Below are 15,415 nucleotides of genomic sequence, written 5' to 3' on the forward strand. Positions count from 1 at the left end.
TGAGCAGCGCCGAGATGGGCAAGTTCAACATCTCCCCCGACGAGGACAGCTCCAGCTACAGCTCCAACAGCAACGACTTCAGCTACCCGTACCCCACCAAGCCGGCCGCCATGAAGAGGTGAGCGGGCTCCGCGGCACCGGCCACGGGCGGCACCCAGGCGGGCACACGGGAACACGGGAATGACTGCGGGCGGAGACGGGCGCGACGCTCCGTGCGCTGGCAGAGCGGCAGGTGGGGTGGTTCTTTTGGGGCTGTTCGTCGGTTTGCTCGTTTCCTTTGAAATGTATTGGAAGTGAATATGCCAGTTGCCCGTGACAGTCACTAACGATGCAATGTTGTTTTGCAGCCACTATGCAGATATTGATCCAGAAAATCAAAATTTCCTGCTCGACTCCAATCTTGGAAAGAAGAAATATGAAACTCAGTATGTAAGTATATAAGCAATGACGTTTCAAATAAATAAACAGAAATGTATTGCCAAAATTATATTTGTTTTAATTCTGAGATGAGTAATAACTTTCTATTAATTATTACCTGTCTCCCTTTTCTCAGCATCCGGGTACTACTTCCTTCGGAATGTCAGTATTTAATCTGAGCAATGCTATTGTGGGTAGTGGCATCCTTGGTCTTTCTTTTGCCATGGCTAACACTGGAATTGCTCTTTTTGTGTAAGTATCTTTTGGTTCATCAGAAAAAAAAAAGTCTTTCTGCTGTGTACTTCCTAATGGAAAAATACTTGGTGTAAGAATATGAGCTCTAGAAAACATCCAGTCGTTTCCATAGGTGCAGAATTGTATTTTAGGATTTATGGCTTGTTTTAAATTTAAAGACTGTGATACATTCAGAAGGATTTGCAAAAATTAAACAGCTTCATTGCAAGTTCTGCAACCCACAGAAATATTTTACAGTACTTTACCTAATTGTAGTTTTTTCATGAAAAACTGATAGAATTCCCTTGAAAGTTCTGTTATCCAAGTCCCAGTCAGGGACGTAAAATCCTTCTTCTCAACCAATATCATTGTGCCTACAGACTTACAATGTACTTACACCAATAAAGAAATCCTTTTTATTGCTATGCTTTTACTCAACTCAGGGAACTGGTTTCAGTTACACCAAACAATTACTGTCTGCCTGCCAGGGAGGAATGTGGAATAACCATCATATCTTTATTGATACATCTACATTGGCAAAAGCTTTCAGGTGTAAGACAGACTGTAGTAATGTAGTTGGAAATTACATGAGAAAACTGTACAAATTATGTACAGTGCTTTCAGTCATCTTGGGAAACTACATTTTTCGTGTATTGAAGGCAGTTCAGCACACATGACATGTAACGTCAGCGGTTTGGCTGCAAATGAGTATCCATGGATATGTTTGAAGGAACTTCGTGCTTTTATCCTGGAAATGGATAAATGTGCTGAATGTTGAAGAACATGTGAAGAATAATGTTTAGTTCAAAATTTCTCTTGACTGTTGCCAGATTTCTAGAAAGTAGGTTAGATTTACTTCCAGATGTTTCAGAGTGTATCAGGGTGGGATTCAAATTTTCTGAGGAAACTAAGGTATACTAAGGTATAAAGTTCTCATCTGAAGGGTTTTATTTAAAGTATATGGTGATTTGTTGATCTTTTATGAAGATTTTCACGTACTTAGATGATGATAAACTGAATGAACAACTTAGCATGAATTCAGGAGATAGATACTGCATATTTCAACACATCAGTTTCATGTTCTAAAGATGTTCTGCAGCACATGTAATCAGCCTAATGCACATTAGAATGTCTCTGAGGAGAGGAAAAAAAAAGAATTTAAGGTATTTGAACAGACTTGATGGGTCCTTTTTTTCTACAGAAAAAATGTTCAAAACTGTCAATTTAGCAATTGAGTGCTGACGTCAGTTGCCTTTCATGTCCAGGTACTGCATTCAGATTTACTTACATTAGGACTGTTTCAAAGACAAACTACCTTGTTACCTTTTAAAAATTAGTATAGTTTGTATAGTCCTGTGGCAGGAAAGCAGTTAATCACTGATGATACTGAGGATTTATGATGACAGTGAGGGCATTACAGGCATGCTTTAATAACTAGGTTATAGATTCAGATCCAGATGCAGTTGATTAAGGCGGTAAATTCTTCGAAGACTGCGGAATCACTTGTGTCGGTGCTGTGACTTGTCACTTGTGTCAGCACTAAATAAATAAATAGTATGGTCTGGAAGCCAGAATCAGAGTGAGCTTCAGGATGAATTTGCTGACTGATCTTGTCAACACTGTAGGCAGCCATTCCAGGTTAGGACTGAGGGGTCCAGGATCTCTGCTGTTTTAAAGTAATGTAAAAGCACATTAAAGTAACATTAAGTAACAGCACATCTCAGCTGTGCTGTTCCTAGTTGATGGCTGAGTAACTCTATCTGTCAGAAATAGGTTTATTTGTGTGCATGTGTTGGTCTTGAATTAGCACCGTAAGACAAGTTTCCTGAATCCCCTGTACAGATCTGCGAAGTTTTTCTCAAATCTTCTGGTTTCTGGTTCTTTGTGCTGCATTTACTAATTTCACCAACATTAAAAATGTCACAAAAGGAAATGTAAAGGGTATTCTGGGAGCGCTAAATGCAGCTTGCCATTTTTAAGCAGATATGCTGATTCTTAGGTTTTTTGTAAAGCAGAATGCTTGTACTGGTGTAAGAAGGACCAGAGGGTTTTTTGAATGTATTGTAATTTTCCACTGTGTTCTTCAGCAGCTGAGAAGTCCCCCCTAGCGTGCCACTCCAGAAGGTGCATTTGTTGAGGGAGAGACTTGTTGAGAGATCTGCATTTTAGGTGATTCACACGTGCTTCTGGAAATAACATGCATTCCCTGTAAAAGCTGTGGGAAAGATAAACACTAGCAATTCCCATGTAAGCACACCTGAAGAGTTAACTTTTGAGGAAAGAATTTTTAATTTTTTTTTTTTTGTTAGTGACAATAGATACATATTTCCATTTGAAAACACAGCTCTCAATGTGTCTGAATTTTCAGTCAGTTCTTTAAGGCTTTTGCAGTTTCATCTTTACATTAAAAAAGACATAAAATAGGTTAAAGCTGATTTCTTTTAAGAACAAGAGATAATCTTCACTTGCAGTTAGTCACAACCGTATTCAATGGGTGCATAACACACTGTTGAACAAGGATAGGAGGACAGGAGAAATACAGTGTCTTACAAGGATACAATCCCCCCAACCACTAGTCCCATTGATACTTTGTTATTTATATCAAATGTAGCCAACTATAATAGCCTGACAGCTTGGCGATGCTAATGCCACTTTACACTAAATAGAAGCATTGTTTAATCCTGCACTAGAATTTCTTTGTATGCTTCTGAAATGCAATTTAGTATAAAATCCTTTCTAAATGAGGCATTAATTAGGTTTTCAAAATGCTTTTAGCTGACCTTAGAATTTACATTTTTTTCTGAGGTAATATTTTAATATGAATAATGCTTATGTTTGATACATCTTTATTTAATAGGGCTACAATAAATCATTTATGTCTATTACAAATTTGCATGTTTTTCTCTCCCCAGGATACTCCTGCTGTTTGTCTCAATATTTTCTTTGTATTCAGTGCATCTTCTTTTGAAGACTGCCAACGAAGGAGGTATGGCAAATTACTATATTACAGGCATGGTATTTGTTTCATATGGTATCTTGGTGAAACACACCCTTCCAATGAAATATTCTGTTTTCTTTTAGGATCTTTATTGTATGAACAGTTGGGAATGAAGGCTTTTGGTATGGCTGGAAAACTTGCTGCTTCTGGATCAATTACAATGCAGAACATTGGAGGTGAGGACAAGATCTTAAAATGTCTGTACTGTCAATAGTAATTGTTCCCTACTTATTCTTGGAGACTTACTTTCACGCAACATGTGTTCATTAACCGCTTGTGTTCAAGTGAAGTTATGAAACATGTTATGTGATTCTTGCATCGTGTGGCATATTCTATATTTGTAATGATCTATGATGTTATTCACCTACAGCTATGTCAAGCTACCTCTTCATAGTGAAATATGAGTTACCATTGGTCATCAAGACATTTATGAACATCGAAGAGACTACAGGGTAGGTGTTAGAACTCCTCATCAGAGAAACTATTAGGAGAAACAAATACGGAGACTGTATATATTTTTATGTGAAGACCACGTTCGGTACACCATAGGGTAGCTTCTTACTCAGACAGAGATACAGTAAGTTTTCCCTTCCCCTGAGTGCTTCACTTCATTTAGATGCAGCCTGACCTGGGAAAAGGGTAGAAAAATACAGGTATCGCATCATATTATAGAAAGCTGTTCTCTAAAGAATATCAGGTAAGTGTTAATGTATGTACCAGTCAGTACATACTCTAAGGAAAGATAAATGTGGTTATGGTTGGCTTTTTTGTTTTGGTTTTGTTTTGTTGTTTTTTTTCTTACTGCATCTAACTGGTTTGGTCTGATTAATTTGGTTTTCTAGTGTTAATATTTTGGGAAGTGTTTAAATATAAGATTGAGGTGCAGTTTGCAATGAATGTCTTAAGCAACAAAAAAGTTCTCAAAAAGATAGGGGGACTAAATCTGGGACCTAAACCAGAGTTTCCATGCCCAAGACTAAACTGGTGGATGCCTTGCCATCTAGCCCTGGAGACACCTTAACTCCAGAGTGGCTTTCATCCTTGGCTTTAAATATAGGTGCCTCAGATAAGGTTAATTTTATCTAATCATACCCTCTGAAAGTTAGATTTTGAGCTCATCATTACTCTGGTCATTGTATAATCAGTGGAGAAGGGTGATCCTCTGTAGTGGTCAGTTCAGCGCACCTGTCTTAGACACTTGTTTTGGGCATCTCCACAGAACAGTTAATCATATCACTCTGTATTGAGAGGGTGTGTAAAAACAAGATGCCTGAGTTCAGATGGATAGAGTTAAGTGCTATAAATCTCACTCTTCAGAGTTGTACTTCTGTGCCTTGTCCTGAAGTGTCCCAGTCTTGAGAGGGCTGAGCAGCTCAAGACTCCAACTTACACCTAAGCCTGAGTTCAGAAGGTAGGCATTTTTCTGCCTGTGTTCCCCAAGGGGTGTTCAAGCCATTTGGTGGTGTTCGAACAGCTTGCTGATAGATACTGTTATAACAATGCTAGCCATCTTTTTTTTTTTTTTTTTTTTTTTTTTTTTAATGTACTCAAATGCTGCACCTACCCCATCTACTTAGTAGTGTTATATTTACAAATTCTCTGCTGGGAAGGTTCATTTCTCTCCTTTGGCTGAATTCAAGTCCTTATTTTTTAATTCTTAAGAAAGTCCCTGGAGTAACCAGTACTTAGAAGGGGGCTTGGAGGCAAATACTTTTAACTGTCCCATCTTCAGTAAAGAATTCAAAATTGTTCAAGAAGGAAAGTTAAAGGCTGTGAATCTCACTGGATACAGCTGCTGCTTTGCAAATCTGGCAGAGAAAATTAAGAAATCAAGATCTGTATTTTAAATGTTTTCTTGTTGGCTGGCACTAGGTAGCTGTACACAGATTGAAAGTAAATATTTTCTCAGTGCTCTGGCAATTGTGAACCCCGTTTAACTGACTCTCTCCATGCATTGCTTAGGGGAGTCTGGGTGGCTACCATTGGCATGGATTCCACTCTGGCAGCCTGGTGCCTAAAATGTAAGCACTTACCTGTTTAAATGTCCCAAAATAATGCTTACTGTAAAAGATCTGAAAATTCTGAGACAATATCATAGATACTAGCTCCATTATTAAAATTTGTTTAGCAACTTTTAAAATACTTAGCTGTATTTAAAGTTGCACAATCCCATTCTTACTCTTTAACACAGAAAATCTTTGAAGTCCTTGATCTGAAAGTCCTGATAGCCTCTTTATGAGGTATGCACAATAACAGTGCACATTCTTATGACATTCACATTCAAATGCAAAGTCTCTGTGCTGTGCTTTCTTTTAAATTTACCACAAGACTACTACATTTTAAAAAAAGTGTATGATGTTAATGTCCTATACATTCGAAGTTTCTAAAATAGTCCTTTCTACATCTACTTATGCCAGATAAAACTGAGTAAAGAGATGACCAAATTGTTTTTGCATTTACATCATAAATCCAGAGCAAGTCAGTTAATTATTTCGTATTTCCACTACCATGTAAAAGGTTATATCTCAGCAATTATGTTTGCATATACAGTTTTCCAATTAAATAATTTTTCTTTTAACTCAATAGTATACATTGCATTTTAAAATAAATACTGTTAGATGACACCATAAGAGGATGTAAAATATTAATATTTGGGAATAAATGCTTAATATTACTTTAAGTGCTTAAAGCGTATAGGATGACCCTATAGAACTTTGCTTTTCTGTGTTTCAAAAAATATGTTAATCTCCTAATGCTCCAAAATGTTTTGTCAAAAAATAGCTGCTGCTTCTTATGGAATAAGTGGCAAAAATGTTTCGAAGGAAAAAAATTCTGGGGTTCTTACCATGCTTTCCCTACTGAAAGGGACTAAATGTGCCTCCAAGAGACTCCCAGTGCTTGTTGGAGTTTTCTCAGCCAGTGGGCTTGAGCTACTGCCTTACCTTCAGCCCTCACCTGTTTTTCTTTAACTCCCACAGGGCACCCAACAGAATTTTATTTCCATTTAAAGTGGAAACCCTGTTGGGGCTCTGCAATATTCTAATACATCTGGAGAGTTGGGAGACAACACTTAAAAAAATTACTGGTTTTTCCATGATTGATCCCAGTTGACTTTTTTTCTAACCAGTCATTTAATTTTCTGTCTTCTGACTTCCAGATACACATTATTTTTATAAAAGGACACTAAAGGAAAGGCACAATGCAGGTTTGGGGTGAGATAAGAAGCTATTGTAGAGCATTAGGCCCATAAAAGAAATTGAACACTAATCCTTTGTGACATCAGGTAGTGCATATTTTTAAGGAGCCATATGTTATAGAAGATGAGTGAAGACTAAACTGAAAATGTAGTTTTTAAATACTTGATTACTTAAAAATATTTTTTTTTTCTACAGAGAATGGTATCTCAATGGTGACTATTTAGTGCTGCTGGTGTCTGTCATCCTCATTCTTCCCCTGTCCTTACTGAAAAATTTAGGTAAGCAGGAGAGTGCAATCGAAATTAAAAAAACATTGAAAATACTTTGGGGAAGTGGATTGATACAATGTTTGAGTCTTCATGCTATGTGAAGTAACAACTGTTTCCAAACTCGTTTCTTGGGAGTAATTAGTGTATAGGTAATTGCTATGTCTACTTGAAAAAAAGAAAAAAATTAATCAATACAAGTATCCTAAATTACAGATATGTTTTTGGAAAATGAAAGAACAGTAAATAGGTGGCTTTAGAACAAGGTCAGCAGTAACTTTCTGTTCTTATTACAAAGTTTGACCTCTTTTGGTCAATAGTGAAATAACATAATATTGTTATTAGCTGTCCTATAAGAGTCTCCAAAGAATAGGGATGACCCTGGGCAGTTAAATTGCCTTTGCAGTGTCTTTTCATTTTGGATCCCAAGCATCAGCAGAATATTCATACCAGATGCTTTCTCTGAAATGGCTGTAATTCAGTTATATATGTGAATAATTCAGTTAACACGCTTATTTGTACAGAGAATCTTGTAGTAGAACCTTAATAATCGAGTGTCTCAAATTTATTTATCAAGTTACTATTTCTAGAAATTAAGTAAATCAATGAAAACAGAAGGGAAAAGGCTAAGTTATCTAGTAGCACATGCTATAAGAATTAACTGTATAATCATTATTCTTATACAATAAACAATTCATATAGTTGTTGCTGTGGGTTTTTTTGGTTCGCATTTTTTTTCTTATAAGTTAAAAAGTTTAATACTACAGACTCACTGTATGTACAGACCCTAATATGTCTTTCAGAATTTTCAGATCTGGGTTGAGATTAGCGGAAAGTCAATGAATAATTAAGTAGTTCTGTGTGTAACGCTAAGAAAATCACAATCTAAAACTATCACTGATAGAATATATTTTGTCATGATGTTTTGACTTGAATGGTGTTTCTGTTTATTGTACCTTAGATTTTTTTTTTTATCTTTCTTGGTCACAGGGTATTTGGGCTATACCAGCGGCTTTTCCTTACTTTGCATGGTCTTCTTTCTGATTGTTGTAAGTATAATCTTGTTGAGATCCAGTGCTTGTAAAACTGTGTTTCAAAGTGAAATTAAACATAGTTTCTGAAAATTTTCACATCTTGCATTAGTCAAACTAATAATAAATGCATGGCTTTATTTCTAGGTAATTTGGAAGATGTTTCAGATTCCTTGTCCTATGGACAGTGACATTATGAATGCGACATTATTAAATGGAACACTAGCACCTTTGGTAAATGAAAACATAACAAATGATATGTGCAAGCCAAAATATTTCATCTTCAATTCACAGGTAACTGACTGAAATCAAACGCTCTGTCGAAAATAACTGAGACGAAATACATAGCAGATAAATTAGGTCATTTTTCTTTCAAGTATTTGCCCAGTTCTAAACTTGGGATGTGTTAAGACTTTCTGTTCCAGTAGACTTGGGCACTGTTTACCTCATGTGGACTGGGTGTTTCCACATTCCAAATACAGAGAAATTAGCAGAGCTTGATGTGCCTGTTTGAGTGGCAAAAAATACATCTTTCATTCTTCAGCACGGCATTTCTCAACCTTAGTCGAGTAAGCTAGTGAAGCATTTTAAAAAGTTGATTGCAGAAGAAGATGAAGGAAATAAAATCGTAAAAGCATGCAAATAGGAAGTGTTTGCCAGGGTTTGGGTTAGACTTGTTCCCAGTCACAAATTCTTGAGTCATGAATGCTCTCAATTGCAGTGGTGAATGTCCACACATGGAGAAGTATGTGTAATACCTAATACCAAGATCAGGCTCTAGTGGCTTAAGCCTGTGAGTTACAGAACATAATTTTGAATGCAGATACAGTCAGATCAGCATGGACTTCAGTGACATTTGAGATGATTTGGTCCTCAGGGTCTGGGTTTAAGAAAACACAAACTTGTTTTAATTTATTCTAAAGTTTCTGATGTAAAGAATAGCTAGTCTTCTTCAAAAAATAAACTAATGCCTAAGTCAAAACTGAAGAATCTACAAATGATTATTTCTAAACTTAATTTTTTAGTGTCTGTTGAGATACTTACAAAATATACTTTTTTTTTCAGACTGTCTATGCTGTCCCAATCCTAACATTTTCTTTTGTCTGCCATCCTGCAATTCTTCCTATTTATGAAGAACTGAAAAGGTAAATGTTAGAGATATATCTATAATTCCACTAAACAAAGTAGTATGAAACAGTATGTTCTCACAACTAACAATGTTTCTTTTCCTTGCAGCCGAAGCCGTAAAAGAATGATGAATGTATCCTATGTATCTTTTTTTGCCATGTTCCTCATGTATTTATTGGCTGCTCTCTTTGGATACCTGACATTTTATGGTGAATATTGCCTACTCTGCTTTCTGTTAAATTACTTAGGTTCTGCAAAACCACAGTATTATTTTAAAGATAGAACAAGAAAGCATTTACTATGGGTTTTAAGTACACACTGTTTGTTGGGGTTGTTTTTAGTGCTTCTGTGAGGGCACACCCAAAAGGAGATCAGTGGTAGACTTAGGTCCGAGACACAGGATTAAAACTGGATTAAAACAGATTCCATGCCTCCAAGTCTTTCCTGTGTAAAATGGAGACATGCTTACAGGAGCTCTTAAGGCTTTCAATTCATATTGATGTGACTGTAAAATTTGCTTAGAATTTAGAGCAGAAGCAGTTGTTTGAAAAGTATATCAACTACATCTAATTAAAATACTATTTTCTTTATAGGAAAAGTCGAACCAGAACTGCTTCATACCTACTCTGCTTATCTGGGTGCTGATGTTCTCCTTCTTATTGTGCGTCTCGCTGTTCTTATGGCTGTAACCCTCACTGTACCTGTAGTTATTTTCCCGGTAAGTAATTTTTTTTTTTTATGTCTTACTACCAGTTTTTATTTTCCTCCCTACAGTCATTTACTGATTTGGGTACTCCTGTTTATTAGTTGAGAGAGTTTTTCTCTTAACTGAAAACAGAAATTCATTCCAATAAGCTTGATGAAATATAGCTATACTGTTAATTTAAATAAATATGCAACATTTACTAAGCAGCAGGTACAAATACATTCGGTTATATTGTTTTCCTGGTACGATTAAGTCAATTGGGAAAATGAAACAGACTGGCCCTTTATATAGAGTATTTACACTGTTGTGTTATCAGCTTACAAAAGTCAGCGTGTTTTTGTACATACATTGTGGACACAATCAGACCATTTAGGTGTGTATTGTTGAGCAGCATCCATAGATGTTACAAAATTCCCTGGAATTTATTTTTATTCAAGACAGGTGTTTTTTTTGGTTTTTTTTTTCTGTTACTGACTGCGCTTTGAAAATCTGAATCACTGAAAAGAGGGAAAAAAACCCAGAAACACAGAGCTGCCTCTCAAGTGCAGAAAGTAAATATCTAAAAAAAAATTCTTTCATATTTTGAGTTCTAATAAAATATGAAGTGTTCAGGAAAATAACATTAAAATACTTTCAGAAGGAAGGTCTAACTCAGGTGACAGTCACTGTCTTCCACAATAAAGACTAAACTGTCTTTTTTTTTTTCTCCCCCTTCAAAAGATCCGCAGTTCCATTACGCAGCTGTTGTGGGCAGGGAAGGAGTTCAAATGGTGGCGTCATTGTTCCATTACAATTACTCTTCTGGCATTTACCAATGTGCTTGTTATCTTTGTCCCTACTATTCGAGACATCTTTGGATTCATTGGTAAGCATTCCCTTGTCAGTTCAAGCAGTCTTTCACATTTTAGAAAAGGCAATTTCTATGTAATTTAAGTATGTTTACCTGTTTATGAATATTTCTTTCTGTGCTTTTTCTATACAGGTGCTTCTGCAGCTGCCATGCTGATCTTTATACTTCCTTCTGCCTTCTATATCAAATTAGTGAAGAAGGAACCAATGAAATCAGTGCAAAAGATTGGGGTATGTATAGACAGATATGTAATTACACTTGCTTACTAATTCAGAAAAAAAAAATTTGATTTTCTGCTTCATGATTTAAGAATTTCAAAGTCCTGGTGAAGGTAGTCAGTAAATTGGTATTTAATGTTATCTTAATTTAAAATGTGGGAGCTGCATAGGAATTAAGAAGCTGAGGGGCTGGCCATCACAAGGCTCAGTTCACTTCAGTGACTTCTCTCAGCCCTTGGCCCCCAGTCTCAACAATAGTTGGGTCATTCCGTTGCTGATAAGAACCAGATTTCAACAGAATACCCTTAACAGCTATACTAAAAAAGACTTAACAATCTTTAAATAGTCTTTTAAGACTTATGTACATCATTTAACCCATAAAAGCTGACCTCTCTTGGGTTTATCCCGACTGTTCTTGGTGCTCTTACTGATCGTAGACATACTGACTCAGAATCAAATCTTAGACATACTGAGTTAAGTCAGCACAGTGGCATAGCCTGGCTGGTATCAGCAACTACATTAACTTTCCTTAGTTGAGGGTGAGGTCTGCTATATTGAAAAAAAGTACTTTTTGATTTGAAAAATGACCCCAAGTATGAGAAAGGTAGCTCCTTATCATTGACTTGATCTCTTGTCTCTTTGTCCTTCATGAGCAATGGCGTTTTTGTTATATATAGGCATGACTTTATAGGTGTATATCATGGCTTAACCAACAGTATCATAGCAGAATCTGAAGTACTTCTTTTATGTTTGCTTTTTTTCAGGCTTCATTCTTCTTTCTAAGTGGAATAATTGTGATGACTGGGTGTATGACACTGATTGTTCTAGACTGGACCCAGAATGTTACATCTGATGGCCATTAACTGCCCTGGTTTAATCTCTAGCACTCCACTTCAGATGCCAGTGTTCACTCAGATACCTCCTGAGAACGAAAATGAGCTACTCAGCTTCCTTTGAAAGGCAGATTCTTTGTTGATGGTTCTTCTGACTGTAGAATATCTGAACTCTGTCTTTAAGAAACTATTCTGCATGATGGAAGTGGATATTAACATCAAACCATGTGAGTGTCTGGCTGACAGAAGTGACAACTTTATTCCATTCCAGAGAATGGACAGAACTCTCTGTAGACTTTTATCAAGCCATGTTTGGCTTTCGTCATTGTTACTTGGATATTTTGTTATTTTACTTGAATGTGCCTAATGGAACCATTTGATGTGAGAAAGAACTCTTTAATTTAAAGCAAAGTGTTTAAATAACCAATGAGAGAGAGAAAGAGAGAGAGGGAGAGAGAGAAAAACACTTATTTTTTGTACCAAAAATTCTTATGGACCTCAAAAGCACTATTTTGACTGTAAGAAACACTTTTCTAAAAAGAAGGAAAGAATAACATAGAAAAGCTCATTAAGAATATTTAATCAGTGTCCTAAATTAAATTATTAAATATAGTTTGACTTTCTCGATCTCTTCACTCTCATGACCAATGACAGGACTCAAGGATACAGCATGAAACTGAGTCAGGGGAAGTTTAGATTGGATATTGGGAAAAGGTTTTTAACCCAGAAGGTGGTTGAGCACTGGAACAGGCTCCCCAGGGAAGTGGTCAGAGCACCAAGCCTGACAGAGTTCAAGAAGCGTTTGGACAATGCTATTGGACACATGGTGTGATTCTTGGGCTGTCCTGTGCAGGGCAAGGAGTTGGACTCAGTGATCCTGATGGGTCTCTTGCAATTCAGTATATTTTATGATTCTGTAGAGGCATAATAAGAAGAAATTTTGTTTTTAAAATGCTTCTGACCTGTTTTGACCAAAACAGGTCAAAACTCTCTGATAATAAATGCTTCCCATGAAATTCACCTAGTTCAAATTAGAGTGAAAATAATCCTGAAAATCATTTGTCAGCTTACTTAAGTAATTACAGTTACCTTATTACCCAAAAATGGTGTGGAAACCCTAATTTTCAAGCTTTAAAAAACCCCACCTTTTAGAAATGGGTACATTTGAGAAAAGCTTAGGTAATCTAAAAATTGTAAAGATGGCATTGGCATTTCCCTTCTTGAGGTACTCAGTAGTGCAATTGAGTCAAACAGGGTTTGGGATTTTTGCTTTTTTGTTTTTTGTGGTTTTTTTCCTATTGTAGATATAAACTGAATGGCACTGGAACATAGGATGCCATTAATACAAAACTCCCTCCTCAAATTCCCTTTATTAATAAGGTCCATTTTCAGTTGTAGCAATGTCCGTTAGGGTTTTTTCTGTCCAATATATCTTGGAACACTGTAGGGAAAAAAAAGGTCCTTAATTAGTCTACTACTTGTATAATATTCAAAAACTGTACAGTATTTCTCAAATTCCTCATCCATTATTGGATTTTGAATTACTTGACTATTCTGTTTCTGAGTCAAATCCACAAAATAACTGCACCAATATTTCATGCTTGGTACAAACTCTCTTCACACACATAACTGGGATTCCTCTTCCAATTTATACTGTATAGTAGTATTAAAGATAACCTCATAGGCCGGATAGTCATCTCATACTTGTTTGCTTCAGAGATAGATAGGTTTCTTATGAGCCTTAGCTGACGAAACAGGTGCTGTATGGTTGTGATGAGCTATTTTGTTTCTAGTGCATGTTTACTCTTTCATTCTTATCCCAGGTTGAAGAGAGATAACACTTGTATAACAGCGTACTTGGCTTATAAGAGGTTCTCAAACACAGCAATATTGGGTACAAAAGCCTAGAGAGAGATTATTAATGAAATAATCATGGCAATGTGGTCAACTATCTTCATCTGACACAATGTTTTAAAAAATTATTTACAAAGGTCTGCTCAGTCTTTGTGTCAGAAGGAATAACTAAGGGCCTGTAATCCATTGATTAAACAGTGCCTGAGACTTTTTTGCTCTTATAGAATTAATCAAACAAACCTAAACAATAGTGTTTGGCAAATAATGTCAATCTCTGCCCAGCCATTTAAAAATCTATGAAAAACAACTGCAGGTATTTTGTATTGATACTTCTGCATGACTGTAAGTACTGGTCACTTAAGTCTATAGTGTAAAACTGTAATGAGAAGTTAGATTTCTCATGTGTTATTCGTATTATTAGTTTGGTGGTACTCAACTGGCAATTAACAATCCTGGAGTCAGCACTGACTAACACTCCTTAGGTACTTCTCTGCCTCAGGTACTGTACATCCATGGCTAACTATCCCATGTTACCTGATCTCCACAGAAGTGCTGAGCACATGCCTCCTCAGTACTTTGGCAGCTTTTCTTCTTCCTCCACAAATGTGCAAAGGTGGAAGAGGATTAAAATGTTGTCTGCCTTTGAGCAATTTGTAGCACATAAGGGATGAAGTGTTTCCCTTGTTAGCATTCAAAAAGGAGGAGAGAAAGTGAGAAATAGCCTCCTTTCTCACAGTAACCATAGAAAAGGAAGGAGTTGTAAATGAGAAGCTACTACAAAGTCCTTCTCAACAACCAGAAAGGAGGAAGATTTTTGTGATGACACCTCATAAGGTATTGTACATGTCATTAATTTTCTGAATGTAGCAATTTCCAGATTATACATTGTGTGTCGTATTATTTGATAACTGACTCTCCACCTGCAACAGTTGAGTTCCACTTGGCTGGGTTGATTTCCAACATATGATTTTTTTAATTATTATTTTTTCCAAACCTGTCTGTTTAAAGTTACATACATTACAAACCACCTAAAAGAGCAGCTTCAGTATTAAACCACTGTTTTGTCACCTCAGTTAGACATTACTGTCTTCCATGATATTTCAGTCATAAATGTAACATGTTATTTATAAAACATTAATCCATTAAAACTAAACCTATTTTTCAATATTTATGATAGTCTATGTACATAAATTAAATTGTATGTGTGTATATACTGTAAGTATAATGTATATAATGTAGCTTTGGAATCCAGGATTTATGTATATATTCCTCTCTCATTACTGATTGTAACATCATTTCAAGGAGTTGTTCATGTTGTACATCTGTATAACAACTGTCAAAGGAAAGAACCTTTTACAACAAAGTATAATGCTTACAGAAATGGAAGAAGTGTGTTACACCAAAGGTGTGTAATAAAACACTAAGACTGTATTTACTACAAATGTATATGTTGCAATAAACACAGGAATCACTTGGGTCCATAGAAAGCATTGTTCAGATTCGTGTATGCTTTTCCTCTAAGATTTACCATGGATGTTACGATTTCCTGAATGCAGCAAGTTAACAACCTTTGCGATCTAACCATTTGTTAGGCTGCCAAATTCGGGCATCCTGCGGTACATCTGTGTACATATGTAAATACCCACCGTATTGGTAGAGGCCAGCAGTACAGCTGCAGTTGTT

General features: G+C 36.2%; 1 protein-coding gene across 1 annotated transcript; it reads left to right on the forward strand.

Moving 5' to 3' along the window:
• Positions 1–2: 2 nt before the first annotated feature.
• Positions 3–12,332, forward strand: SLC38A2 (solute carrier family 38 member 2; the record flags this gene model as incomplete). The annotated part of the gene is made up of 15 exons (XM_029963515.1): positions 3–118; positions 348–429; positions 554–669; positions 3,564–3,637; positions 3,733–3,825; positions 4,020–4,101; positions 7,042–7,124; positions 8,103–8,161; positions 8,291–8,437; positions 9,209–9,288; positions 9,380–9,480; positions 9,865–9,989; positions 10,698–10,842; positions 10,960–11,057; positions 11,810–12,332. Coding segments are annotated over 15 exons (1,500 nt in total), but the record flags the coding sequence as incomplete, so codon positions are not given.
• Between the last annotated feature and the right edge of the window lie 3,083 nt (positions 12,333–15,415).

Source organism: Manacus vitellinus, unplaced genomic scaffold (genome assembly GCF_001715985.3).
Source record: "Manacus vitellinus isolate BGI_N305 unplaced genomic scaffold, ASM171598v3 scaffold_5_pilon, whole genome shotgun sequence".
Taxonomy (NCBI): domain Eukaryota; kingdom Metazoa; phylum Chordata; class Aves; order Passeriformes; family Pipridae; genus Manacus; species Manacus vitellinus.